Source organism: Botrytis byssoidea (genome assembly GCF_014898295.1).
Source record: "Botrytis byssoidea strain MUCL 94 chromosome Unknown BBYS_012, whole genome shotgun sequence".
Lineage (NCBI taxonomy): Eukaryota > Fungi > Ascomycota > Leotiomycetes > Helotiales > Sclerotiniaceae > Botrytis > Botrytis byssoidea.
The window spans coordinates 324548-352415 of NW_024065853.1; the positions used below are offsets into that span (position 1 = coordinate 324548).

General features: G+C 40.3%; 7 protein-coding genes across 7 annotated transcripts; 3 read left to right on the forward strand and 4 right to left on the reverse strand.

The window, feature by feature from the left end:
* Positions 1-432: 432 nt before the first annotated feature.
* Positions 433-1712, reverse strand: EAE97_006508 (uncharacterized protein; the record flags this gene model as incomplete). The annotated part of the gene is made up of 3 exons (XM_038877021.1): positions 433-531; positions 1166-1278; positions 1598-1712. The coding sequence occupies 3 exons, from the start codon at positions 1710-1712 to the stop codon at positions 433-435; spliced, it is 327 nt and encodes a 108-aa protein (XP_038731953.1).
* Positions 1713-3545: 1833 nt separating this feature from the next.
* On the forward strand, positions 3546-5068 carry EAE97_006509 (uncharacterized protein; the record flags this gene model as incomplete). The annotated part of the gene is made up of 2 exons (XM_038877022.1): positions 3546-4676; positions 4727-5068. The coding sequence occupies 2 exons, from the start codon at positions 3546-3548 to the stop codon at positions 5066-5068; spliced, it is 1473 nt and encodes a 490-aa protein (XP_038731954.1).
* Positions 5069-7333: 2265 nt separating this feature from the next.
* EAE97_006510 (uncharacterized protein) lies at positions 7334-7927 on the reverse strand (the record flags this gene model as incomplete). Its single annotated transcript, XM_038877023.1, has 1 exon — positions 7334-7927. The coding sequence occupies one exon, from the start codon at positions 7925-7927 to the stop codon at positions 7334-7336; it is 594 nt and encodes a 197-aa protein (XP_038731955.1).
* Positions 7928-15115: 7188 nt separating this feature from the next.
* On the reverse strand, positions 15116-17123 carry EAE97_006511 (uncharacterized protein). The gene is made up of 5 exons (XM_038877024.1): positions 17017-17123; positions 16912-16962; positions 16718-16856; positions 16454-16663; positions 15116-16388 (listed from the first exon to the last, which is right to left on the reverse strand). Exons 2-5 carry the CDS (start codon positions 16930-16932, stop codon positions 15838-15840), a joined length of 921 nt encoding a protein of 306 aa, XP_038731956.1. The 5' UTR covers positions 16933-16962; positions 17017-17123; the 3' UTR covers positions 15116-15837.
* Positions 17124-17547: 424 nt separating this feature from the next.
* EAE97_006512 (uncharacterized protein) lies at positions 17548-19928 on the forward strand (the record flags this gene model as incomplete). The annotated part of the gene is made up of 7 exons (XM_038877025.1): positions 17548-17776; positions 17866-18047; positions 18110-18135; positions 18361-19055; positions 19103-19268; positions 19321-19356; positions 19412-19928. 7 exons carry the CDS (start codon positions 17548-17550, stop codon positions 19926-19928), a joined length of 1851 nt encoding a protein of 616 aa, XP_038731957.1.
* Positions 19929-21955: 2027 nt separating this feature from the next.
* On the reverse strand, positions 21956-22950 carry EAE97_006513 (uncharacterized protein; the record flags this gene model as incomplete). Its single annotated transcript, XM_038877026.1, has 2 exons — positions 21956-22601; positions 22751-22950. The coding sequence occupies 2 exons, from the start codon at positions 22948-22950 to the stop codon at positions 21956-21958; spliced, it is 846 nt and encodes a 281-aa protein (XP_038731958.1).
* Positions 22951-23808: 858 nt separating this feature from the next.
* EAE97_006514 (uncharacterized protein) lies at positions 23809-25320 on the forward strand (the record flags this gene model as incomplete). Its single annotated transcript, XM_038877027.1, has 1 exon — positions 23809-25320. The coding sequence occupies one exon, from the start codon at positions 23809-23811 to the stop codon at positions 25318-25320; it is 1512 nt and encodes a 503-aa protein (XP_038731959.1).
* Between the last annotated feature and the right edge of the window lie 2548 nt (positions 25321-27868).

The window sequence follows — 27868 nt, forward strand, 5'->3', positions numbered from 1 at the left end:
ATCCTCAGTCACTCACTTTCTTATTTTTTATCCCACACTTTTCATTCCATTCCATCCTTTCACACCAAAAACTATAAAATCACAATCGTAGATAGCCATGTTTTTAATGGTACTGTCATTAAACCCATATCATACATTTTATTTCAATCCATTTTCTCCTTTTTCCATGCCCACCTCCCTTCTTTCTCACTCCCCACCCAGCTTTTAGGAACACCTAACCCTCCTCATCTCAACTGCATCTCCCCCAATCCCCGACTCCTAATCTCCTACCCCAATACCCAAATCTACAACCCACTATCCTGACTCGTTCCATTCCTAAAACATAACAATTAGTAAACCACTCACCAAGAATTCCTACACTCCCAAAATACAAAAAACCATCTCACATAAACAATATTTCAAAAACTCGCTCGCTCACTACAAAGGACCATCTCACTTGTGTTTCTCTTCGGCATGTCCCTCAGTCTTCTTTTGTAATTCCTTAATTCCCTCTGCGGAATGATCATCATGTTCGTGGCGATCTGCTGCTACCTATATGTTATTGTATTAGTGAAATGTCTTTATGATAATGATTTTGTACGAGGTAGGGATTGAGTATAAAAAGAAAGGACATAAGAAAATGTCAATAAATAAATCCAAATAAATCTCAATATTGAGGAAGGAGATTAAGGCAGGTGAAACTGCCCAGTCGCCCAATCCCCACTTGCTAGTCCCTCCCTTTTGGAGGGCTCCCCCTCCTTATCTTCACCTCCCCTTTTTCCCACCTTCACAGAAATAATCACATCCTCATCCCACATTACCTTTTTCCCCCTCAAAGTCTCCGACTCACTAGACGAAAGAGACAACTTATGCGGCGTATGCCCACCCATAAGTATCATTTCCTTAGAAATCATCTTCTTTCTCTTCCTTCACTACTCTTGATTCCGTAGCCAAGATCTTCTTTCTCTTCCTTCACTACTCTTGATTCCGTAGCCAAGATCTCCTTTCTATCTCGACCCTTCCGAACACCAATTGATTTATACAAGAGTTCAGGTAGGAAGACTGATTGCCGTGCAACTTCCATACATGCGAGACTTCTCTTGAGTTACTTTCTCTTTACACATTTTGAAGGCCAGTCGTACAATCACAAAAAACCTTATAGAATGCAAGACCGAGAATAACCTACAGCTTCTTCACTATCACTAGCCAATTCTGGTTTCCAGTGATTCTTTCCCTCCTTTTGCTTGGCCAATTGATCTTGCTTATGACGTTCATAGTCCGCAGCTTTTTCTGGAGCGTCTATATATTTCATGCATCGAATTAGTATCTCCTAATTTCTAAATCGAGACAATGACTTTGGACGGAGATGAAAAAGTGCATAGAAATATTATCCTCAGAGAGAGGTAATAAGAGGTGAAAAGAACTCATGACCAGCAGATCCATCCCAGAATCCATACGTCAGGGCCTCGTATCTCTTATCTCGTACTCAATTACTTCATCCCAGCCCCTTCGGACATCTAGAATCCAGCAAAATCGCAGAACTGACTCCGCGTACAATTCCCCAAACAATTCATCAAATCACTTTTCAAGGAAGATTAAGAAGAAGAAAATAACTTACGTCTATCACTCTCTTTTAAAGCTCGCATACTCGAGGTAGCAAATGTACGTTTGGTGGGGGACGCGATGGAGACTGGACGAGCAGCTCGAATGGATTGACGGAGGATGAAAGACATTTTGTGTTTGGTATTTGGTGTTGATGTTGATGTTGGTTAAGGTGAATGTGGTTGTTTAATTTCTAATTGAGAGATTAGTTAGTTGATTGACTCTTCTTCTTCTTCTTCTTCTTCTTCTTCTATTTCTCCTGCTCTTCTTCTTCTCCTCTTCTTCTTCACCTCCTCCTGTACAATACCATCAAGAGAACGACGAAAAAGATAGAAGAAGCATCGATTCAATCCATCTCATCAAACTGAATAGTTTACTTACAATGTATCCAAGTAATCGTTCCTACTACAGAATCTCAATTGAAGATATAAATATAAATATAAATATAAATATAAATATAAAAATCAACAAGAAAGAAAAGAAGAAACATCATCAACAATAATAATCCCCCCCTCCCTAGCTCCCCATCCACTAGTCCCAAAACCAATATCCCTCATACCTTACCATCATACCTAGGTAATCTCTCCCACTCCATTGGTTCTCATGCTCACCCTCTCATCATCCCAACTCAAAATCCAATCCTCGATCGAGAAAACCTGCTCCTAGACATGACATTCATGTGCATTTGAAGCTTGGTGGTGGGGAAGGGGAAGATGTGGGACATGATGACGTCAATGATTTATAAGTAGGCACTCGAGTACCTAGGTATAGATAGAAGGTTATCACGTGGTTATACAATACCGGTATGTGCGATATGGACTCGGATCAGCATCAGCATCATAATCACACAAACCCATCTATCTTGTCATCCTCGGTATTCATGGATGTATATGTATATTCATACCCGTGCTTTAACCGATAAATGCATTCTTGATGACTGGATTCCCAGGTCCATGATCGACCGACTGACTGATGAAGAACTTCGAGTCATGCAATGAATACATTACGAGTATGGATTCGTAATTCAAATTCAGGGGCTTCCAACATCCATCCACATCCGCCATCCACATCCGCCAGATGCATTCAAGCCCGAGGCCCCAACCCTTCCGAACGATTCACACTGCGATTTTTGGATTTCTCGATTTACTCTTATGTTCGTGATTGTATTATGTGTACTCGTAGTTTGATGTAGGGTAATAATAATACTCCATAATCCATACAATTCAATACAATCCAGATTATATAGTTATACAGTTCGTATTTCGTATTTCGCATATAGATATTAACCTACTCGTCTATACTCACACTCACAACCATACCTACCTCCTCACACCTATACCTACCTACCTACTTACAACAGATATCTAACTACCGGTAGTTAGTCTATAAATAGTACCTAATGAAAGAAAATACATCGTATTTGATTTCTTTCCTTTCTTCCATGGCTCTTCATCTACATATATTCGAGTAGGTATACTCATTATACTTACTATGATAAGTACGTTAGATATCTAGGTCGTATGGATACATTCACAACAACTCAAGATTTCTTTCCTTGTACTTCTTTATCTATGCTTCTATTCCTATCTCTACTTCTATCTCTACCTCTATTCAACTTTCTAAATACTAAATACCTACCTATCCTATCCCTTATTAATCTATCTAACTTCGGGTCAAAAGGAGGGGAAACAGGGACCGACGAATAGAAGAGGCGCGCGGAAGCCGGAAGATAGACGAGGGGCAGTCGCTGCATAATCCATCGATGCAGCATCTCGAGACCATTTATCCAAATAATCCCATTTAAAGCATGGATAAAATCGCAATGGCAAAGGCACTTGCGAGATATACATTGGATGTCGAATATATATATATATCAATAAAAGTCATGCTAGATATCTTCAACCAGAGAAAGCATCTGCAACTTTCCTTCAACACACTTCTCATACCATTTTCAGAGCATCACCATGATGTTATCCGTGGCTGCTCTAGCAGCATGTCTCTATCTCCTCTACACTGTGATATCCATTCTCCGGGTATTGTACTACCATCCCCTCAGCCACATCCCGGGGCCGAGACTATGGATCGCCTTTCCCATATTCCGGCACCTCGCATTGCTGCGCGGGAGACAAGATATCGAGCTCCGGGCCCTGCACCAGCAATACGGCGAAGCCGTGCGCTTTGCACCCAAAGAGGTCTCCTTCATCACCGCGCAAGCCTGGCGGGACATCTACGGCCACGGCCACAAGCAACTGCCCAAGTTCCAGCACTCGGCCGCAAACCCGCGCGATATTATCAGCGCAAATGATGCGGACCACTCGCGATACCGCAAAGCGATGTCTCATGCCTTTTCCGCCAAGGGATTGCAAGCGCAAGAGCCGATATTGAAAAAATACGTTGATAAACTGATTGCTCGATTAGAGCACGAAGCAACGTCCGAGGTGCCGGTCGATATGGTGAAGTGGTATAATCTGACCACGTTTGATCTCATTGGCGATCTGGCGTTTGGACAGTCGTTTGGCGGGCTGGAGAATTCCCAGTATCACTTCTGGGTCTCGACCATCTTCGAATCCATACGCGCAATCCAGTTTGTGAAAGTCAAGGATGTCTATCCCATGCTCTTTCAATTCATCAAACCGTTCATGTCCCGCGATCTAGCAAGCGCACGTCAGCGGCAGCAGGATTACAGCAAATCAGTGGTGCAAAAGCGGCTTGCGAACCCGGAGCCCTCCAATCTTGTCGACTTCATGGATTCCATGCTGCGCCATCGTGGGGAGAAAGATGGACTGAGTGATGAAGAGTTGGTCGCCAATTCCAGTATCCTTGTCATCGCGGGCAGCGAAACAACCGCCACTTTGCTATCAGGCGTGACCTTCCTCCTCTTGAAGAACCCAGCCGCGATGAAAAAATTGACGCATGAAGTGCGCACGGTCATGCAATCAGAAGAGGACATTACTTTTGCAAACGCGACGGCAAATCTCCCATACATGTTAGCCTGTCTTGAAGAAGCCTTCCGAAGGTATCCCCCAGTAGCAACCGGTCTGCAACGAGTAACCACATCACCCACCCTCATTTCCGGCTACCAGATCCCCCCCAACGTAAGACCCGAACGCATCTCCCCCCTCAAAAATCCACTAACAACCCCCAGACCCGCGTCGCAGTCCACCAATCCGCAGCCTACCACTCCCCCCTCAATTTCCACCGCGTCACCCACTACCTCCCAGAACGCTGGCTGTCCTCCGCAAAAACCGATCCCCACTCCCCCTTCTACCACGATTCCCGCGACGTGCTGCAGCCCTTCTCCATCGGCCCCCGTAACTGCATCGGACGCAATCTCGCCTACAACGAGATGCGCGTCATCCTCGCGCGCATCATCTGGCGCTTCGATCTTGCATTGTGTGTGGAATCCCAGGCGTGGGATGATCAGAAATCGTATACGCTGTGGGAAAAGCCGCCGTTGATGTGTAGGGTGACGCCGAGGGTATTTTGAGAGGTTTATAGGGATATTGTGTCATATCTATGGATAGGACTAAAGCCAATTAGGAGAATCAATAGCCAATACCTCCTTCCCAATATCCCATCCACAGATGGATCGGCCCGTTCCATTCTCAAAAATGAGATGCATTGCTGATTCCCGGACAATCCCTTTTTACATCAACCCAGAAGCCAACTGAAGGTTCTGTACATAGGAAAGAAAACATATATTTTCTGTTTTCTCATATAAACAAAATCAAAACCAAAACCCCAATCCCAATTCCAATCCCATTTTCCCAAAGTCCAATCACACTTTCACAATCCCCAAATCCCAATTCTCAAATTTAAATATCAACTTTTCGCTCTCTTCTCTTTCAAACAACCAGAATGAAATAAAAAGAAATAAGAAGAAAATCCAACATATCCAACATATCACAAGAATTCCAACTATTATACAAGTGCGTACCTACTCACGTGGTACTATAACCCACCTACCTACTCATAATCATCCAAAATCCCAAAAAGTCCGAAAAATACTCGGTTAGAAAATTAGCATGAAAATAAAATAAAATAAAATATCCCACACCTACCAACACCAACTACTAACTACCAACTACCGCCAACTAACTTAAAAAACTAGGTATGATTCTTCATACATACATACATACATACATACATACACAGACCCTAACTCTACTCTACTCTACTCTACTCTACTCTACTCTACTCTCCAATAAGCAATCCCATCAGTCTACTATATACAGGCCTATAGGTTTAAAATACTATCTAGCAAAAATACTCTCTATCTAAAATACTCTCTCTCTCTCTCTCTCTCTCTATCTATCTCTCTCTCTATCTAGTACCTCTCCTTCTCTCCTTCTCTCCTTCTCTCCTTCTCTCCTTCTCTCCTTCTCTCCTTCATCCCTTTCTATCATACTACTACATCATATCATATCATATCATACCTCCCAACTTTATCAACATCAACATCAACATCAATATCAATATCAATATCAATATCAATATCAATATCAATATCAATATCAATATCAACATCAACATCAACATCAACATCAACATCAACATCAACATCAATCCATCATCCCCAAAACTACCCATCTACCTAGATACCATCTACCTACACAATCAAGTCTTTCTCTTCAACCTCCGAATTTTCCTTCTACATAAATAGACCATATGAATTAATTCCGTTAAATAACAAACCGCTTTCAATTCTATAAACAACTCATCATCATATTATTCATATCCATACAACATAACATACCAACCTGCATACACTCCACTACGACATACTCAACCGACAAATACTAAACACATACAAAACTAATCATCATATAATAGATAAATATAAAATATAAATTTCCTAAAGCTTGAACAAGCCAACAATATGACATTTGTACCTCCTAATCTCCCATCCAAAGACCTAGAAATACCCAAGTTTCTTGATATCATCCCAAGTACACACAAAAATCGCCTCGCCCCAGCCAAAAGTATATGATAATGACATTGGATCGAATTACATCAAGAACGCAATGTAAAAATATGCAAAAAAAACCGCATATATCCATCATGTACTTTAAAATCGCTCCAAAAACACAAGCCCAAAATACCCAACACCAGCTACAAGTGACGCTCACCCATACAAAGAGATAGCGCGCTCGACTTTGTTCAACACACCCAACCAACACCATGGATCCATAATATCAAAGAGATTGAGATGAAATCTTTGTGTCCGACCCATGTTACCCACCGAAATTTCAAACACCGGTATGCCTTTCTCCATGATTGACAATGAAAAAAGGAAATCGTTCTATGTAACTCTGAAAGATATGTCTTTTTGTTTTCGTAGACCATATGAAGTCGCCGCTTCATGTTTCCCACCCATTAAATAAAATGCTTATCCCAGAAACACCGTCGCCAAAGATATGCAATATACGCTCCAAAATCAAAAACCCCCATTATAGTGGGAAAACACCATCTCCTTATTTAAACAAAGGTATCGATATCTTGATGTAAGAGCGCCCATTAAACCATCTCAAGGAATATATGAAGAGGGGAAAGTGTCGGATGAATATACAAGAGGATTCGTTGAGGTTGTTATTTGTCATGTGCCGTCATCCATCGGGAAAGATCGATGTCGAAGAGAGAGAGAGGGTAACCCACCAGAAGGAAGAGATTGATTAAGAATGCATAACACAGATTAAAGCGAAGTTAAGAAAACCAAATTTGCTAATGGGTGAAAACAGAAGCAGGAAGAGGTCTAATAAAATCGAACTGGAACTCTGGTTGATTGTTGATGTTGTTGCATTCTGGCGGGTGATACCGAAGTAGGTGGGCTCGACATTAATCCTCCGTCATTTGGGTTCACGATGGGAATAGCGTTTCTCCCAATGCGTGTAGCGGAAGGTTGATGAATCTTTAATGCGGAAACGTTGAAACCAGATTGAACAAATGAATGAGAGTTGGAGTTTAAGGAAAAGTTTGTGTCGGGCGATAAGTTTATCGAGACTTGTGTCGATGGAGGAGAGTTTGTAGGTGAACCACTTGCCAAAGAAGAACGATCAGAACCACCATTGATTGAGACCATGTCTTCTTCGGTCAAGAGGTTAGGACAGAATTCGGCGTCATCTTCTAAATCGAATGATCGTGCGTACTCGAAGGTTCGACGGTAACTCATCAACACGGCAGCTTCCTCTTCACGCTTCGCAATCTTCTGATGTTGTTTGGTTTGTTGAATGGCATTGGGTGGTTGACGGGTATTTCGGTTCCTTCGATTATGTACCGAACCATTTTGAGCATTGGAAGGAATCGTATGCTGTTGATGAGCGTTGAAGTGTTGATAGTAAGAAGACATTATCGGCTCATGTGTGTTGGCGGCGGATAATGTAAGAGTGGGTGGTAAGAGATTGTGTGTTTTGTGATTTCGTTGTGCTGTGTTGTGTTATGCTTGGAGTGGAAGAGTGACCCGACCGGTAAGGCTTTGTGATGAACAACAAAGGAATTTGACCGGATTTTTTTGTTGGGCGGGGATGTTGACGTCGATAATAGGAGGCTGGAGGATTGAGGATGAATGATGGAAGAAAGATAAAAACCGGTGAATTGATCAAGGGTTTATTGATATTGATATTGATATTGATATTAATATTTTTAATTGATTGATATTTTATTTTATATTTTTTTGCTTGTTCCGAGTGAAGTTTGTGTGTGGAAGAAGGTTAAGAAAGGTTTTGTGAATGAATTGCCGATAGAAATGAGAATGAGAATGTAAAATGTAAAATGTGGGAGAACAAGTAGGTTTACATGATGGCTGGGGAGGGGAAAGAAGCAGTACCTTAGTACCTTAGTGGCGAAATTGAAATGGGAAGTCACACTAAGTGAGGGAGCTAAACCTAAAGATGATTAGGATTGTTGATGTAAGATGAGAGATTGTGGGTGTGATTGGTTGTGGAAGCGAGTGGTGAATATCATTAACTCCTTTGGGTCTAGTATTGAGCAGGAATGTATACTGTAGTGTTAATGGCGGTTTAAGCTGTAAGAGATTGGAATGGTCTCCGTACTAATAGTCTCTACGCTCTAACCATTTTGAGACTAAAGTTCTGTTCCGAGCATATCATGCCACAAGGTTGTCATTACCATTCACAGCCATTGCCATATGATTCATCCATGGATAGATACATTTAGTCCATCCACCCTTCTGCCACTCTGCCACCATACACCATACACCATACACCATACACCATACACCATACACCATACACCACGGACAGCATCTCATCAGCTAATCAGGGCCATCCTCAGGACCACCAGGACCACCAGGACCACCAGGACCACCAGGACCTCCCACGCTTCTCGTCCACCATTCACACGCCTCACACACTCACGCACCTGCATGACAAGTGTGCATGAGAAGATGATCTCAAACGGACTAGATCAACAACAACAACAACAACAACAACAACACAACAAGCCCTAAGTATCTAAGCATCTAAGCGTCTACAGTTTAGTTTCTGACTTTCCCACATAATTACTCTAGTTGGATCGATTGAAACGGAACGGAGAGTTTGAAGAGGGAATCTAAAGAAGCGTCTAAGAAGGGTCAACGAATAGAAATGAAGTTTAAGGGGAGTTTTACTTTCTCATCTGTTCATGGGACTTTGTGAGACTTTTGGGGTTGACATTGAAATGGCACTTGCAATTGGGAAGATGGATGTATGAACAGGACGGAGGAGGAGGACTCTTTGAATGTAATAGTGATTACCTATTTGTAGAGTTATTCATGATTTGAGAGTCATTACTTGATAGAATTATCAATGATAGAGTCTCATCATTCAATACCGAGACTCATTTGATACCGAGTGTTCATCTAATTACGAGGAATTCCAACCAGAGTATTCATCTCATTCAATTCAATACAAAAGAATCATCCATCTCAATGTAATAACAAGTCCTCAAATTAATAGCGCACTCATTTGATACCAAGTCCCCATTTCCAATCACTTACAGTAGATAATCATCCTCTGCAAAATCATCTCATTAGATAAATTCCCATTTCTACACTACACAGCCATCCTCGAGTACCTAGAGTACCGAGTATTGAATCATTCATTAGATTCATCACAGATCAGATTAACCTTACCCGTACTCCGTAAGGTTAATTAATATGTGGACATCCAAAAATAGATGGATTGATGGACTGATGGACTACTAACGGACTGATGAATGAAGAAATAAATGAAGACTCGTGGACTTCGGAATACTCAATGTAGAACAGTGTGATAGATTGATGGTAAGATCTTAATATATACATATTCCGTCTAACTATACTTATATACATTACCTATTAGATCAATACCTCCTAAAGAAACATCTACACTGTACCTACCTACATATAACCATAAAGTCCTTGATCTCAAAACTCCATATCGATAAAAATGCCACCTACCTAATCACCTACCACCCACCAACAAAAGGTTCTTATTCCTTTTTCATATAGCGATACCGATGTAACTCTGTACCAACTGCTATCCACCCATACAACTCTATCTCTCTCGTTTCTTCATCAAGCCTACTAGGTGTGTATATTCTTGTATCGTACTCTGTTCTCCGAATTGTTTATTATACTATTTGAAATAAGATGAGATGAGTGGACGATACTTTATTTGACTTTCGTTTCCTTTTCTTTCCTTCTTTCTTTCTTTCTTTTCTTTTCTTTCTTTACTTTCCTCTACTTTGCTCTTCTGCTTACCTACCTACCTACCCACCTACCTTCCCACCAACCAACCCTCCAATCCAATCTAATCCAAACTCCAAGCTCAACCATTCATCCCTCTCTTTATCCCCAAACCACCAGTGAACCCCAAACCCCAAACCCAACCATACAATCAATCTCCTCCCCTCCCCTCCCCTACCACACCACAAACCACAGAACAAGCCAAGACCAAGCAAAGAGCAAATACAAATGCTTAAATCTGGAACAATCTAGGATCATATCACACACTCACACACATACACACACTTGTTCTCCGTCCCAGACTCCCAGTCCTACTGTAGATGCGTATCTATATATCTATATCTATATATATCTATATGCACAGCACAGCACTACAGTGCATCGAACTACTCAATTTATAATACTTACTTATACTATGAGACTATACTACAAAACTACTAAACCCCAACGCGATAAATACTGACTTGACTAGGTCCACGGGTATCTATATATCGTAGATTGTAAATTGTAAATCGTAACAGTGAGTATTCATCCCCATGGCCCTGAAATGAATAAATAAATAAATAAATAAATGATTGGTCACCTGCACCACACACACCCAAAATAAGAAATTTCAGCGCATCCCCGGGCACACCTATGAATGAACAATTACAATTACAATTACAATTACAATTACAATTACAATTACAATTACAATTACAATTACCCGCCCTCAGCGCCACAGCGTTAAGGTTAAACTAATCATGCGAAATGCAACATGCGAATGCATCCAACCCGTCTTCCCTTGTATACCAATGAAAAGCGAGTAATACCTGTATAAGTACAAATACCATTCAAAAGGAGATATGTACATACATACAGATAAATACTCCATACATACTCCATTAGTAATATAACTAAGTAATGTAAATAAGCAGCCTCTTGAACCCTTCTCTTCATCAAACTCCATACAGATTCTCGATTCCCGGTATCCCAGTATCGATATCCATGTACTCCATGTACTCCTTGAATTCCGCACTATATCATACATATCATACATATCATACATATCATACATATCATACATATGGATCATACACAAGACGTTTCAACTTTTCTATCTTTATTCATCATATATCGGTATGGATCTTGCGTATTGTATTGTATTGTATTGTATTTTATTTTATTGTGTTGTATGGTGGTATGGTATGGTATGGTATGGTATGGTATCGAATCGAATTACTTACTGATGAACGAACTGATGAACGAAGTGATGGGGTGAAGAGATACTCTCTCTCTCTTTTGAACTTCCAATTGATATTTCGGTTTTGTGAAATTTATATTTAACGGTAATAACCTCATATAGCATCATTCCATGTATTGATACCTCAAATGTCAGGAATATAACCAAAATAATCTCAATTAGCATTTTTGATATTTCAGTTTCGATTTTTTTTTAATAATATTGCTATTCTAGTTTCGATTTGATTTAAATAAAAAATTGATATTCTGATCTCAAAAATATATAATATTCTGATTTTAAAAATCATATATTATTTTAATCTCAAAAACTATATATCATTTTGATCCCAAAAGTCATATTCTAATTGTAATATAATATAAAATATATTAAATAATTATAAACTTAAAATCTCTTTTTTAATTTTTTAAATCTATAAATATTTTTTTTTTCCCTTTTTCTTTTTATATTTTTTTTTATATTTTTTATATTTTTTTTATATTGAAATTAAAGAGAAAGAAGAATATTTAAAAGATATATTAATAAAAATAAGAAATATAAAATAAAACAAAGTTTATTTAAGAAATAGAAATTTTGAGATTTAATTTGAGATTAGAATCTGATTTTTTTAATTTGATTAATTATATTTAAATAGAAAATCCAAATTTTATATTATATTTAAACTAATATTATTTTTGAATCTGAAATCAGAATATTAATATCTTTATGAATTTGAATCAAATTAATATTTTTCAAATTGAGATTAGAATAATAATATTTTGAAAATCAAAACAATCTGAAATAGTATATACTAGACTCCAACTAGCACTTTTGATATTTGAGATATCAATATATGAAATAATGCTATATAAGATTATTACCATATATTTAATTATAGATAACATACTTTAAGTATATATATATATATGTATGTATATACTATACGATTTTTACGGTTCTTGATATACCTAGTATGCTACAGGTAGGGAGGGAGGGAGGTATCTAATACGATGAAATGAAATAGAGGAAAAGGATCCTGATAATCATATTATATTATAATCCTCTACTCTACTCTACCTATTTTCTGTAATATAGTATAGTATAATTAGTACACCTAGGTAGCTAACATAGTTAGCAGGTATAAGTAAACTATCCATAATACCTATCCTATACCTACCTACTAAACACAAATCCTCGCACTCGTACTCGCACTCGCACTCCCATCTATCCCCCCATCCACCACGCACACCCACACTCATCTCCTTTCCTTTCTTTTTCCAAAAAAGGAGGGGGGGGGATATCCATATCCGTTTGATATACGGGGTACGGAATAGCGTATACCATACCAACTGTATTTATTTATACTTTCTTTTGTTGATTGATTGATTGATTGATTGATTGAGACGGGTAGATATAGATAGTGAGATATGTATGATACGATATGTGCGATGCTACCCACCCGAGCCACCATTCTAACGGTCTGGTTCTGATTCGTGCGTATTGGTGATTACTAGGTAGGCAGGCTCGTAGGGTAGGTAGGTAATAAGATGATGGATTGAATTCAATGTATGCTTGGAAAGCGTAACCGACGAGCCTACCCTACCTGCACCCTGCGCACCCTTAATTTTATATCTCTTCAGCGAAGAAGGGAAATCTTTCTTGAGAGCGGGCGTGGGCTTATTAGATAGGGACCTTGATATGTGATATGTGATATTTGATATTTGAAATTTGATATTTGAAATTTAAATTGAAATACTGGTAGAAAACTCCAGAATTTTTACTGGCTCGACTGGTAGAGACGTGTATATCTATGCAGGTAAGAGATGAACTATATACGTATCGACTAGCTCAAGACTACTATCTCAAGATTACATACTTCATATATAATGGGAAGCGAAAATGCACTACACCGCAGAGAAGGGAAGAGAGAATGAATAAATACGTGGAGAATATGATATAATTGGGAGATAGATATGGTAGATAGATACTAGGTAGATACTAGATCTGATTGTGCGTGTCTAGGTGATAATAAAGGAATTTTATGTACCTCGCGAGTTGAGAGTTGAGAGTTGAGAATCGAGAGTTAAAGAGTTTGTTTTATATATGATAATCCAAACATCCAAGTCTACTATTACTAGTCCAGTACGTTGTAATATAATACTAGTACCACCCACATATCCCCCTTTTTGAATATATACACCTCCACAGACTAGTATGATTTTGATATACTCATCCCTTCTAATTCCAGATCTCTATTCCTCATCCATCACTAACGAAATATGCTAGGTGATTCTGAATTGATGGATGGATGGATGGAAGACTGTGTTGTGCTGTGCTGTGTTATGTTTAGGGTCTGAACTTGATGTTGAGTTATGTTTATGCAATGAAATATAATGTGTAATGCTATATACAATGCCATACTATACGATAGCTATAAAATATAAGATAGATCGATACAAAATAGGATAGGATAGTATGATATCGATTCTATCCGTGCGTATAGGCGCATTGGATATAGATATGGATTGGGGGGGTGGGGTTCCTTTCTGTTTCCTTGGATTCTAGATTCTAGATTCTAGATTCTGGGGTTTCTTTTGTTTTTTTGGGGAGGGGGAGAGAGGGAGAGAGGAGATATCATTCGTAGATATTGCTTTCTAGGAATCATAATCATGATAAATACCTAGTAGGTATATAGATGAGTAGTTAGTAAATAGGAGGAGATATGCTCACCCACCTACTTAACTCATACTCCATATTCTGATATCTAGTATTTAGTATTTAATATTTACTTTTTTTACTTTTCAATTCTTCGTCTTTAGTTTTGGTTTTGCATGCCTATAGTATAACATAGTATAGCATAGCATTTTAATATTATGTTACAACAGGATAGGATAGTATAGTATGCATAGTGTACGAAGTAGCATGAATATGTTTAGTATCTACCCCGCCATTTCACCTACCTACTAGGTATATATTATTACTCAAGTATGCGTTACCCAGTACGCATTACTCATTACTCGTTCGTTTTCATTCCGTTTCGTTTCGGTTTCGTTTCTTCAAAGGGTTCAAAGAGTTCAGAGGACTGGGAGGAGAGGAAAGGAAGGAGAGGAGAGGAGAGGAGGAGCGCAAGGAAAGGGGTATCCATTAACTGAAAACTAAACAGCATGTCGAGATACGAATGGGTATGAATGGGGGTATGCTTGCTATACGCATAATCGTATATATAACTTTACGCAGACTATACGAACACCATTCCATCCCAACTCATCCCAACATACACACCCTCTAGCTATAGATACACTTGGGTATACTACAATACAATACCACATGCGAATAATCTTAGATACCTACCTACCCAAGTAAGTTTAGAACAAGCTCAAGCTCAAGCTCAAGTTCAAGCCCAAGTCCAAGTCCAAACCCTCCGATCACGATGATAAAAAAGCGAGGGAAAAAAGGAGTCACCAGTAAGTATAAACGAGCAGCTATAACAACTACAGAATGAAGACTCATCAACCACACGATATGCGAGGTTATCCTCACTGGATGAAATTCTCACAATGCTATTTAGGTATACATACATAAATACAAAATAACAACACGTAAATGTATTCTCAAGTACTTCATGAATATTGTATTATAATTTCTATCTCCTGTCTCCAGTCTCCGCACCTTCAACACCCTAGACCAATCACCTGTTATCCCCGCCACGTCATACAAAACACATTGTGAATGTCTTCAAAAACATTCAAATCGAATCCTAGTATACTCTATTCTTCCCCCAAATTTCGAGACACGTGTCGATATTGAGATCGAATGTGATGTTTGCGACATGGAAATCTCGCGATATGGAGATCTATCCAGCAAGTGGCCAATAAATTGCTCAATATCCAGTTGCCTGAATGGTCAAGTGGAGTTTGGAGAGAAATTCGAACAATGCTAGGGTGGCTGTAATGGATATGCTATGCCATGCAATGTAGTCAGATCAAGCTTGTCCAAACAGCTGATGATAGGTCTTCTCGTCTCCATAGCGTTTAATTTTGGCTACGATTCTTTCCTCTGTATATCGGGCATGACTACCTCGAAGATTGCTTGGATAATTGCCGGGATGAAATTCAACATTTTTCTGTTTCCACGCTGCCAACAAGGAGAGGACTTTTGTCGCTCTAGTTCGAATTCAGAGAGGCTTCATATTTCGGACTGTGTGTAACATCCACTCCCCTCTTCCCTTTGCTTCATCAAATAGGATCTTTCCAATGCATGCGGCTGAAACGCTTCGAAATCTCATCCATTCCGCATCCCATCTCAGAAATTTGATTCACTTATCCAAACCTCGAGCTTTAATAAATCGATTTATTTGTTCCCTTGTAAGCTTTTCATTGTAGTGCTCTTGAGCTTCATAAAATGATATCATTTCTTGCGTGCAATCAACAATCGCTTCGACATCAATAGTACTTTCAGCGAGCCAACTTGCTAATTTTTGAACTTTAGTTCTTCCTCCTTGTCTCTCAGGAGTTCCGCCTTTCGCTTGACCAGCAGTCGTTAATGCAGCTTGTGCGGCACTTGCAATATTGCTAGCCGAGGAACCACTAGCAGATTGGATTCCAGTCGCATTTGGGCGAAGTACAAGCGCTAGAAGAATAGCCATAATAGCAATGGTATGTGGCGCGTAAAATAGAGGTAAATCCGTCATGTAATGATCATTTACAATAGACCAAGCAAGATTGGATTCTTCTGCTGTGAGGGAGAAAGTCCCTTGAAGAGCAGTCAAACTCCTATAAGGATGATGGACAATCATTTGTGAACTCATTTCGGAGATCAAAAAGAATTCACATTCCCCAAGCCTCGAAGTATCATTACTGAAATATTCTATTATTGTCGTTAGCGAGTTCGGTGCTTGTAATGTCCACGATTGAAGGTACTAGGAAACATACCAGGCCATAAACCTCTACCTTCACTAACCACGAGCCTGATGTGATGTGGACATTCTTCCATTTTACATGCCAAATATACTGCTGTTGCGAGAACTAAATATGGGTTCGTTTTCCGAATTTCGACCTTTGAGTAAAATCGACGAATGTACAATTGTGCCGTAGCCATTGCTTGCTGTCGCACACCGAGACGTTTTCCAAGTCGAGTCATTTCTGCATTGAAACATCAATCATTTATCCCTCCAAACAATCTGCAACGGTCCATACGTTGATTAAAATATATACTCAAGTGTCTGAGTTGTGGCAGAGGATATGCTTGTACCAGAGCTTGATCTTCATCTTCAAGTTTGGATCGTAAATCCTCCAATTGTTCTCGTGTAAATTGCCAGTGTTTTCGTTGACTCGACTATTGAAAGATTAGCTTCTATCCTAAGGATGATTCTTCAACAAATGTAACTTACTTCCCAGTAATTGGCAGCCATCGCAGATAGCTTGAAGGCAAGACGGTTTCTCTGCTGATACTTCGAACTTGATATCTCCAAAAGAGTCAAAGAAGAGGCACTAACCTATCCCAAAGCTCACTTAAATCTACAGAAATCACGATTTGTTCACTTTCTTTAAAGATAATTCTTCACGAATATATCTTGATCGACGTAGAATGGAAAACCGCTCGTTCACTGAACTTTCGGATATGAATGAGGATGAGAATACAACTCTCACGAGGCCGAGACTTACGATAGCTCCAAGGCTGACAAGGCTGACAAGGCTGACTGTCAATGATTAAGGATCTACATCGGGAACCCTGCCCCCACTACGGTAGTGTAATACAACCAATCAAGCATTTCTCATTGGTCAAGCTTAATCTTTTGACGGAATCTTGGAAGTTTGCGCTCTGAATTATTATTGAAACTTCACTCCTATGCTGCATCACTTCGCATTAAAACTTTGATATGGTATGAAAGTCGAAGAAGAATATGCTCGCTCGTTCGCATCGATGATAACCCCATATCTTCGAATTTGGATCAGTTCATTGATCAATTACTATACGATATGATTGCGAAATCATAACCCCACGGCCGCAACTTAACAAAGATATCATGAAGCTATCAAAAGTAGCCGCAGTAGCAGAAACCCAAAATGCTCGCGACGAGAGGGTTGAGCAGTTATGGAGAAAACTAGATACAAATCAGAAAGGGGAGATTAATTTGCAAGAGCTTCAAAAGGGGCTGCGGAAGATCGATCACCCATTGAAGAATGCCGGTGATATGCTAAGAGATGCAGTAAAGGCTATGGATAAAAATGGGGATGAAGTTATTCAATATGATGGTATGGACTTCCAAGAAAATCTAAAAGCAACATCACTCCGTCGGCTTGCAGCTTCATACATCCTTACTAATAATTCTTTCAACCTCCAGAATTTCGAACTTTCGTCGAGAAAACTGAAAAAGAGTTATTCGTCCTCTTCCAAGGCATTGATAGGGATCATGATAATAGATTGGATAAAGATGAATTGCAAGTTGCATTCAAGAAAGCTGGACTTACTATTTCGAAATCTAAATTAGACCTATTCTTCGAAGAGGTTGATATGAATCACGATGTTTGTACCAAAATCACCGTCTTGAGAATCTACCATTGACCATTTTCTAACTTTACTTCAAGGGATTCATAACATTCGATGAATGGAGGTTAGTACTGTCACTTCTCTTATGTCGAGTGAATGAACCATACCAGATGATGTTGATCCCGTACCAAAGTTTCATTCTGTATGGTTGCTATGCAGCCGCTAAAAACCCCGGCGAACCGTTGAAACTACCTAGTACCGGTAGCCATACTGTGACCATATATTTTCTAAACTTCAAAATCATTGACTCCTCTGAAAGTTAATCTGTCCTAATTGATATTGTTTTTAGAAACTTCTTGCTATTTTTACCCACTACAGCTTCTACCCAACCTTTGAAGGCCGTACTGTCATATTATCAGTCTGCAGTAGCTGTGAACGCCGAGGGCGATACTTCAATTCGAGAAGACACACTCGAAGGCTTAGGTACCAAAACAAATTTTCTTAAGCTTCTTTTTGGGGCAGTTATTAGTATCGCAGAATCGCATCGTGGCCGAACTCCTACAATTCAAATTGGAGAAGCACCTTCACCCACTTCTTCTCACAACCAAACCGCAAACATGGCCATCACAAATGTACAAGCGATCAATTCTATTGACTCTGTTGATGATGTATATGACCACATTGTCGACCCACTTCATCCACGTACTGAAAACATGGCCAATGTTATAAGGAGACGTCGGCCAGAGCTAACCCACGAAGTTCCTAAAAAGTTAGAGTCATCAGAGAGATCAAGACTGACGGAGATATTACCTGATCCAGGCTACTTCGCGGCGGGTGCTATCGCCGGGATTTTCTCTCGTACAGCAACAGCTCCCATAGATCGATTGAAAGTTTACCTCATCGCCAATGTCTCTGCAAAAAGTGCACCTCTCGAAGCAGCGAAGCAGGGAAACCCGGCTGCAGCTGTTAAAATGGCTGGACAGCCTATAATCCTTGCTATCAAGGAGCTTTGGAAAGTAGGCGGTATGCGTAGCTTATTCGCTGGTGAGTTTATCCTAAAATGTTCTTACCACAAACTGACAAATGAATAGGTAATGGCTTAAATGTCCTTAAAGTTATGCCTGAAAGTGCTATCAAATTTGGCTCCTTTGAAGCTGCGAAAAAACACCTGGCTCAGTTGGAGGGACATGGTAATTCCAAGAAGATTAATCCTTATTCAAAGTTTGTTGCTGGTGGTTTCGCTGGAATAATGTCTCAGTATGTACTTGTATTCAAGTCACATGAAATAACTACTAATCCTTGATCGCAGATTGGTTGTCTATCCGATTGATACCTTAAAGTTCCGGTGAGATGCCCTTCTTATCCCTTGTAATCTGAATATTGAACTTATTCGTGTCTAGAATGCAATGTGAAACTGTTGCTGGTGGCCTTCGTGGAAATGCCCTTATTGCCGCCACTGCGAAACAAATGTATAAACAAGGTGGAATTCCATTTGCATACAGAGGTTTGACAATGGGGTTGGTTGGCATGTTCCCCTATTCCGCTATTGATCTTGCTACGTTTGAAACTTTAAAGGGATACGTGGCGCGTCGAAATATGAAGCGCTTTGGATATAGTGAAGCAGATGCCCTGCCAGGACCGTTTGCCACAGGCGCCATTGGCGCATTTTCGGGAGCATTCGGCGCAAGCATTGTCTATCCAATCAATCTCCTCCGTACCCGATTACAAGCTCAAGGCACAGTCCTACACCCTCCAACCTATACTGGGATTGTGGATGTTGCACAGAAGACTCTTAAAAATGAAGGATTCCGTGGTTTGTACAAGGGTCTTGCGCCTAATCTATTCAAGGTCGTACCTGCTGTCAGTATCACATACGTCGTCTACGAACAAGCCAAAAAGACTATGGCCTTAAATTAAAAGCGCTCGACATGCTCAGCTTACTTGACACACTACTTTGTGTCCGCGTCGCATTTTGATTTTCACATATTATTTCCCGCAGGATTCAGTTGAAGGGGTTCTAGCAAGGATTCGGTTTCACAGTAACAATATCCTGTTATCTAAAAATGACCGAAATCAATAATCGATTATATCAATCAGGCTCAGGTCTGTACTCAAATAACAACAAATTAAAATCCGCAAATCGTTTTCATGTTTCGGTTTTTATGTCCTACACACCATTACCCTAACGGCCTTTCCACCTTCCACCATTTGATACCACTGTTGCCGGGCAGCATCTTTAGAAACATACCACATTTTCTTTCCTTTATTAGCGTTAAGATAACAGATCTGCATAAACTGGCGTTTAAATTTACATTTTTCTCATTTGTCATCCACAACACGGCGTTCTAGGGAATGGAGATATACCTATGGATGGTAGGGCTTATGATATATTTGCAGGTATACATTGCAAACTAGATGTGGTATACTGATTCTGTATGCGCATGGAAGTGGATGGAGTGACAGGAGCAAGGGGAATAGTAGAATGGTGTCCTAGATTTGTGCATATTGCGTTGGGGTTCTGTATCATGGTGATGGTGCACAACTCGGAACAATACATATGTCTGTATGTAGTTGTTTGTGGGAAAATTCAGAATGGAGAATCTTACCTGCCCATGCATATATATGGTATGATGATTTGTGTGTGTGGAATGAGGTGACGTGATGTGATTTGACGCGGTGGTGAAATGGTCAGGGATATCTTGGGATGTGTGTGATGCCGTTAATGAATGTGCGTGATAGAAGTTCGGGATACTGGAGGAATTGAAATAGGTATGTATGTATATGTATGGATTTGGGAAGGGGGAAGGGGGAAGGGGGTAAATGAGTGAGCAATTGAGTGAGTCATTGGGATAAGAGGAGTTTGCATTTATTAGGAAGAGGTGTAAAGGGAATCTGGAGGAGATTTATGTGGATGAGGATTAGATGGAAGGAGGTGGATGGGCCGTGAGAGCGTAAGTGATAGAGAGGGTGGGTATATGGTATGTGATGTATACTCGGTAGATTTCAGGGTCGGTGTTGATATTGGTTTTGGTATTGAGAGTATTGCAATGAGGGAGGGGAGGTGAAGGAGAAGTGAATTGGAACTGGGGATTGAAGTTGAAGTTGAAGTTGAAGAAGTTTGATTTAGAATTAGAACCAGAGTTTAAAATTAAAATTAGATGGATTCAAAGATAAACAATCTGAAAGGGAACTTAGAATTTGAAATCACAATGATGCAATCAGCGTAAAGAATCAGGGTAAAGAAGAAGAAAAAAACAAATCGAAAAGAGAAGAAAGGGGTAAAAAGTATATAAGCGGATTTCACCACCTACCACCTAATATACCCTAATATACATAGTACACAAACTCGCAACGAGCTATCTAGGTAATCATCACAGAATCATTATATATGCATATTGCATACCATCATGCCTCATCTCATATGTATTTTCCACCCGAATGTTTATATAACATATAACATATAATATACCTAGTATGTAGAAATCAACATGAACGTCTCGAGTTGGTTTAGTAAGTGGAAAATCAGGATTTTGAGATGGATGGATGTATGTAGAGAAAATGTATATATATATTGATTGAAATCTTGCTAGGCTAAGTAGTATCAATCAACGCCCCAGCTCCGAGTTTCAAGTGAAGATTTCCTTAAGATGGATGTGGATGGATGTCTTTGTTGTAGATAGGAAGATGGGTAACCATCCAAATCCAATCTAATCCACGCTAAGCTAGTTGTTGATGAGATTTCATGAGGGACAAAGTGAAGGTTTTTACAGAGAACTTGTCCTTCTTTTATTCCACTCACCAATGCTTTCACCTGTACTCCTTACTCCGATCCCTGCGCCTCTGTAATCATCACGTTGCCTCCCATAGTCTGCCTGTCAAAGTTTGAAGTTTATTCAATGCCGAGACCGTCTTTCCTCCGCCCTACCGTCATTCATATTCGGAATTTACTTTAAAATAATGATCAACAAGACTAGTATAATGATCAAAATCAAAATAATCGTCATCTGCATATTATCCTTCGCTTTCCTTGCCACGGTCCCCAAATTCTTTCGCGCTTTATCGAGTCTACTCTGATGACGATCCACATGTCTATCCACTTCATCTAACATCTGTACATGTTCATCTAGCTCATCACCGATTTGTATACTCAGTTCTCTCTGTCGGCCAATACTCTCTCCAAGTCTATCAAGCGCCTCATCTTGTTCTGCGAGCACTTGAGAATGATAGGCGTGTATTTGTTGGTTGTCGAGATGGCTTTGATCTGGAGGACCGGAGGGGTCATCGCGGTAAGGAAAGAGTGCGGCGCGGGCGGGATCGGACGCTTCTTGGATGGAAGGAGAGTCGCTGAATCGAACAGATTTTGGGGATGGAGCAACGGCGGAATTGCGGAGAGATTTCTTAAGGAAGGAGGAGGAGGATCCGACACGGGGACGTTCGGTTGCTCGGGCAAAATCGTTGGAGAGGGAGGGGTCATTGGGGTGTGAGAGAGTGGATGAAGTACTGGCGGTAGGATGACCGAGAAATTGAGAGGCTAGGTCGTCATATTGTGTTCGGAGGGTGTGTTCGGTTTCTTGGAGGGTAAGGGATTGACTAGCAAACTGTCAGTTGTGCGAAAATGAAATATATAATGCGCTGCGCAAGAGATATGTGATGCGCGAATCTAGCCCCGAGATGGACTTATATGAAGGGAAATTGCCGGAATAATCTGCGACGCCATTCAAGAGATAGATCTAACATACGATGTCTCTCCTGCTTCTTCTAATCGTATCCTTTCATTCGTTATATTCTCCAAACCTTCCCGCAAAGATTCCAACGACCGTGAAATATGACCATCTTGGGATGTAGGTTCCAAATTCAGGGAAATAGCACGTTGTCTTTCCAGTAATGATAATTTTATATGATCCGCAAGTAGAAAGTATTGATTGGGATTGGTAGACATGATCGCGACCTAGATAGTATCAAGATATACGAGCTCCGGAAAGCCGCAAAGTGTAGGAATTGAGGATGAGATCAAGAGGAAGCAATGGTAGTGAAAGTATCAGATATTGAATTTGAAAGAAGGTTTATGTTGAATCATTCGAATGTTATTATATTTATTGGTATAATTGATGTTTGTCTGGCTTGCAATACTTTAATGGTCTGGGTAAATTGTAAGCCAACGTTTTCATGGAATTGGATTACTTGGCCAGTCTTATGGTCTCATCAAACATGATAAATGGTAGCCCAAGGTTTCCTTCTCTTCCTATGATAGTATATCCGATCCGAAGAGGTTACCGAAAGGTTACCATATTGAGCACGTGAGAAATTATAGGGTTGATGTTGAGACCAGAGACGCAAATTCGCATCTTCTGAAGCCAAAGACATCTCAACCACCACCACCACGACCAGCATAGGCATAATCATAACCATAACCATAAGCCACGACAACAATAACAATAACAATAACGAACTGTGATAAGAGGTTCTCACCAGCCGCTTTCACGTACGTCTATTCAAAAGGTGATATCGGCATTTGTCATAAACAAATATCTTTGCCTTTTCAATACTTCTTCTCTTCAAAAGTACAATACTCTGTAATCAATAACTCACGTGGTCCAATATTGCTGTCATTGTCACTGTCTGTCAACCAAAGATCAAAGATAACTTTTTTGAATGCTTTCATTTCCAAAGGAATCTTACCTTCCTGGCTTCGACTTCATCCACAATACTTTAAAGTTCAATAGAGATTTGCGTTGCGATTTGATTAATTCTCGATTGATCAATTAATTCATTTGGTCGTCTCCATAGCTGAGTCAACATGCCTCCACCGAATACTCCAACAAATGGAGCTGCTACACCTGTCTCACACATTTCTCGACCAAACACTCCGCCCAACAATATCTTCATTTTCGAAGGTTACGATCCTGCTACAACTCACATTGGCTTTGCTTACTATCCACCTCAATCGGAAGTTACACAACCAGTCCTTCACGTTCCAAATAATACCCCGGCTTCCAGCATTCATTCTTCGCCCGAAAGCTCCTACTATTCACGATCTCGTCGTTCAACTCTACTAGATCGAGGAATTATGGAAGTCATTGGAGAAGAAGAAAGAGATCGACGCGATGAAGATACTATCGATTATCGTGCGGTTGACTACGTAAATACTCCCGACCAAAATCTCATATGTCCAATTTGTCGCGTTCCTTTGGTTGATCCAGTCACCATTCATTGCGATCATACTTTCTGTAGAGAATGTATTACTCAAGCTTTGGCTGTTACGGAAAAATGTCCTATGGACCGTTATCCAATTTCACGCAATGATCCACTTCGTCCATCGAATAGAATTATTGTTCAACAAGTCAACGATTTGATGATTGTTTGCCCAAGTTGCGAAACTCATCTCCAGCGATCGAAACTTCGCAATCATCTCGCTATTCATTGCAAGGAAGTGGAAATTGCGTGTTTGGATCCTGATTGCAGGCAACTTATCAAGAGACTCCATCAACCAAAGGGTTGTCTTCATTATGATTCTTCCTGTCCTTACTGTGATGAGACTGTGCAGGCAAAGGATATGGAAGAACATTGCGAGTCTAAATGCACGTTCCGTCATGTCAATTGCGGTCAATGTGGAGGAGAGATCTTACGCATCAAGGAGTCAGAACATATTGATCAATGTCCAGAAGGGACCGTGCAATGTCAATGGTCAGAGTTTGGTTGCGATCATGAGTGTAAGAGAAAGGACATTGATGATCATAAAGACAAGTGCGAGCTTAGGAGATTGGGTCCATGGGCAGCAAAAATGCAAGCCGATAATAAAGTCAAGAGTGAAAAGATTGATCGATTTGAGCGGAAAATTAAGCATCTCGAGAATTGTATTAGTGACAATGGAAATTTCGATCGAGCCGATGCGACGGCACCTTCTCTTGCAGGATTATCAATGACGGACGATTCCTACGAAACACCTAATACTTATCTTCTCTCAGTTGTTGAGTCTCAACAGAGCAGAATTAATGCTCTTACTGCCAGTATTGCCGAAATGGAAGCTCGTCAAAGCGTTATGCTTTTGAATGAAACTATTCCATTAAAAGATCAAATCGTCGAACTTCGCAATACAATAAGCACACTCAATATGTATGTTCGTTGGCTTTTGAATGTTCGCAGAGGAGAAGGTCAGCGACGCAGCTTTGGCAATGGCGCAGGTAGTAGTAGTGGAGGTGGTGCCAATAGTCCGGATGATAGTAATGGTGGGGCAGGACCAAGTTCCGGTGGTGCTAGTATTGGAAGACGGTTAAGCGATCATATTAGGGAGGGAGGTACGAAACTTTGAGTTTGTGGTGAAGTACGTGAAAGGATGGATGGATAAATGGGATAGCGCATTTGGAGTATGGATGAGCAATGATTGATGAGCAAATGACACTGCATTGCATAGATGGGATTGGGATGGCTGGTAGGATTTATGTTTTTTGTGATTTTGATTTCTGGTTTCTGGTTTTGATTCTTGCGAAAGATATCTGGATGAATGGAAGGCGTACTAATAATTGAGTGTGGAAATTTTTGATAATAGGAGTTTTTTGGATTTTTGTAATTTTAGGAAGGTGGGGAAGTGTGGGGGAGTGGATGGACGAGGATGATGAGCGGGGTGGAATTGGAATGGGGAATGTGATTTGGTGAGAGGGGGAGGGGAAGCTGAATGGATCAGTCGTTAGCAGAACATAATAAATTGAAGGTTCTCAGGCGGAAAGACCAAGTCTGCTTGAAGGTCATGTCAGGGAAAATACTTATCTGCGTGGGTAGGTAGTATGTACTCTATTTCCATTAGATTAATCGATCTTAATTACTGATATGATGAATGAATGAATCGATCGATTTTGGTTATCATATAGGTATTTAGCTAACCTCACCATGAAATCCTCTGTATGAAATATGAAATGCGCGGTAGATGGAATATGGAATTAGCTTGTGTAAATATGACGGGCTTTCCGTAGATGTCCGATGTACTCTGTCTATACTCTGCAACTTGTTTCTGGTTTGGGTCGGAGGGCGGGCACAAAAGAGAGCGGGAGTTCTCAGCTGATTCTTTGAAATATAATTCCATTTCACAGTTACCTGCGAGGGATCGAAACATCCCCAAAAGCGCCATTACCATATCTCTCGCGTGGGCTTCATGGGAATATAATCACAGAGCGTTAAAGAATAGGAATTTGTAAGTATACATCTTCCGATTCTCCGAATCTATTGGCTCTTGGGTATCGTGTTGAAGTGTTTATTTCCTCTTCCTCCCCCCATCCCATTTTTCCCCCTTCTCCCCTTTTCCCCTTTCTCCCCCAAAACTATTAAATTCATGGACATCAAGTCAAAATCCCATGCCTCCCCTATGAATCCGATCCCGATGACCTCTTTACTCACTCGATAATGGAACATATCAATCCCACCTTTTCGTATTATTGTGGTGGATTATTGGGGATGGATTGTGCGGGGTGGATGGATGGGTGTGGATGAGGGCGTCTTTAGGAGATTGAGGGGACGAGTGTTGCTAAGTTATTTGTTTTGTGGTATAATGATGGGTGAGTAAGGGATGCTGTAGGGTGGGAGATTGATGGATGAGATAAAGGAGATGCCGATACATGGGACTATAGATTGAATGAGAGATCTGAGGAGTGAGATGTGAAGATGAAAAAGGGTCTGAGACGGAATTGTAGAAAGTGTGTCATTTTTGTTCAACTTTCTATTATCTAGATAGAAACCCCTCTTGTATTGCGAAGGAAGAATGTTTCAACGAAGTGAAATCAATGGGTAATGGATGTATCAAGATCGATTGCTTGAATATAAATGTCGCATGGATCTCGTGTGGACGGACCAAGAGATTGCCGCTCCAATTTGATGCTGCTAATATATAGGATAGACATTGGGGTTTGAATTGTAAAGGAGACTAATTATCTTGTTATGCGCATGTGGTTCTATGTTGGCTTCAACATATCTTAGCATGTGCGATAATAGTACCACGATATCTTCTATCCAGGAATGAAAATTGGATCTGTGAATGAAAAAGCCTGAATGGAAGGAGTGACATGTTAGAGTTCGAAAGATTCTAGTTCGTTCCCCTAATCACAATTTCCAGGTTATCAGGTTGGTCTCATCGAAAATATGCAGAGTTACATGGAAACCGTCTCTGAATAGTAACAATTTGAGTCTTGAGGTGTGAATAACATTAAAAGTGTAACAGTACTACATTCTTTCAACCTTGCACGCACCTGTTTTCTCCTCGTCTCTTCCCTAGCCTAGTATTGTTATCTCTCAGCCGATTTAGACGCTGATGGAGCATTACCCAATCCATGGAATTTTAAGCGGCTGATAATCTGGGGATCAATCAAACCCGCATATCGCGAATTGATATCCGTAACCCCATTTACACTCTCTAGGCTTGACAAGCTTTTGTACCTAAAGAAATTACACAGGCAATAATGCGGGGGTAAAGATCGGATCGCTTAAGTGGATCAGAAACTGGTGCCAATACCATTCTAGAAACTATGTTTAGCTGATGAAGTGGAGATGTCCTGCCTCGAGGTATCAAATTATTTACACCGGGTCTCTTATTTGATTTTTCTCGGCAGAAATATGTTTGTCGCGCATTTTGCTGCTGCCTGCAACAGGAAGAAAAACATAATGACGAAATTGAAATAGGAGTGGGATGATCGGAGGAAACGATGGATAATGTCTGGCTTTTAAGATGCCCACTATGAATATTTTCAATGAGAAGCTATACTGCTTAGCAGATCATATCTATGCTGCTGCTATACGATGTTGCTGCACGAAGGTCCCTTAAACGGGTGTAAACAAACAATCGCTGTACAACAACGACTCTCGAAAACCCCCTT